This window comes from Myotis davidii, unplaced genomic scaffold (genome assembly GCF_000327345.1).
Source record: "Myotis davidii unplaced genomic scaffold, ASM32734v1 scaffold211, whole genome shotgun sequence".
NCBI classification, from domain to species: domain Eukaryota; kingdom Metazoa; phylum Chordata; class Mammalia; order Chiroptera; family Vespertilionidae; genus Myotis; species Myotis davidii.
In genome coordinates, this window is record NW_006282523.1 from 290755 (window position 1) to 291685 (window position 931).

The window sequence follows — 931 nt, forward strand, 5'->3', positions numbered from 1 at the left end:
TCTGGCCCTGAGCCCCCAACCCCGTCACCCAGCCCCCATCACCAAGCCCCTGGCCTCGTTGTCACCCGCCCCCGGCCCCGCTGTCACCCAGCTGGAGGCGATGCTGACCCTCACGCCGTGGAGTCCGTCTCCCTGTCCGTGTGGCCCTCTTGGCCCTGATGTTTGGTCTTTATTTCTTCCAGGCGACTGATGCGGCGGCCGAGCTGGCGGAGCCAGCGGAGGGGACTGAGGTCCAGAGTGAGACGCAGAAAGCGAAGCAGAAAGCGAAGCCGCCTGGCGCCCCTGCCAGCGCCCCTGCCGCCCCTGAGCACGGCCAGGTGAGGGGCTTGTTCCGTGGGAGGCGCGGCCGGCGGTCTGTCCCACAGCCGCTCCTTTGGCTGGTCCTGCCACCGCTCCTCTTTCGTTCGGTTACTCACCGTAGGTGCCGCTGGAGCGGAGTGCCCGCCAGGCCTCGGAGCCCTCTCTCTAGAGGAGAGAGACGGCGGGGAAGGGGCGAGGGCTGAGGGCAGCGGGTGGCGCCCAGGGGCCATGGCCGGGAAGGCCTCGCCTCGCCCACGAGGGGTTTCTGTGATCGCCTGGGTGGGGCGAGAGGCAGGCCCCGGGGAGATGGGGGCCGTGACCCCAGCAGAGGGAATGGCAGGGGCAGGGCCCGAGGGTCCAGCAGGAAGCCGGAGCCCCCAAGCGATGCGGGGAGAGGCCGTGGTGGGGGCGCCCAGACCCACGCGGGCAACCTTGGAGGCTGGTGTTCAGGTGGGGGCTGGTTCCTTGTCCCAGGAAGCTGAACCCAAAGGCAAGGCTGCCGTTTCTGGCGAGAAAGCCAAGCCGGGAGACGTGAAGAAGCCCGACCGGGGCCACAGGGGCGACGTGGCCGCCCCGAAGGGTGAGGGGGCCCAGAAGGAGCTGAAAGCCGACACGCAGGAGGTGCCGAGAA

General features: G+C 69.7%; 1 protein-coding gene across 1 annotated transcript in view; it reads left to right on the top strand.

Moving 5' to 3' along the window:
- RNF213 (ring finger protein 213) overlaps positions 1-931 on the top strand; it is a 134056-nt gene that overhangs the window by 8970 nt on the left and 124155 nt on the right. The window contains exons 5-6 of the mRNA XM_015559756.1: positions 183-317; positions 775-914. Coding sequence (XP_015415242.1) covers positions 183-317; positions 775-914 — 275 coding nt within the window. The remainder of the gene's footprint in view (positions 1-182; positions 318-774; positions 915-931) is intronic.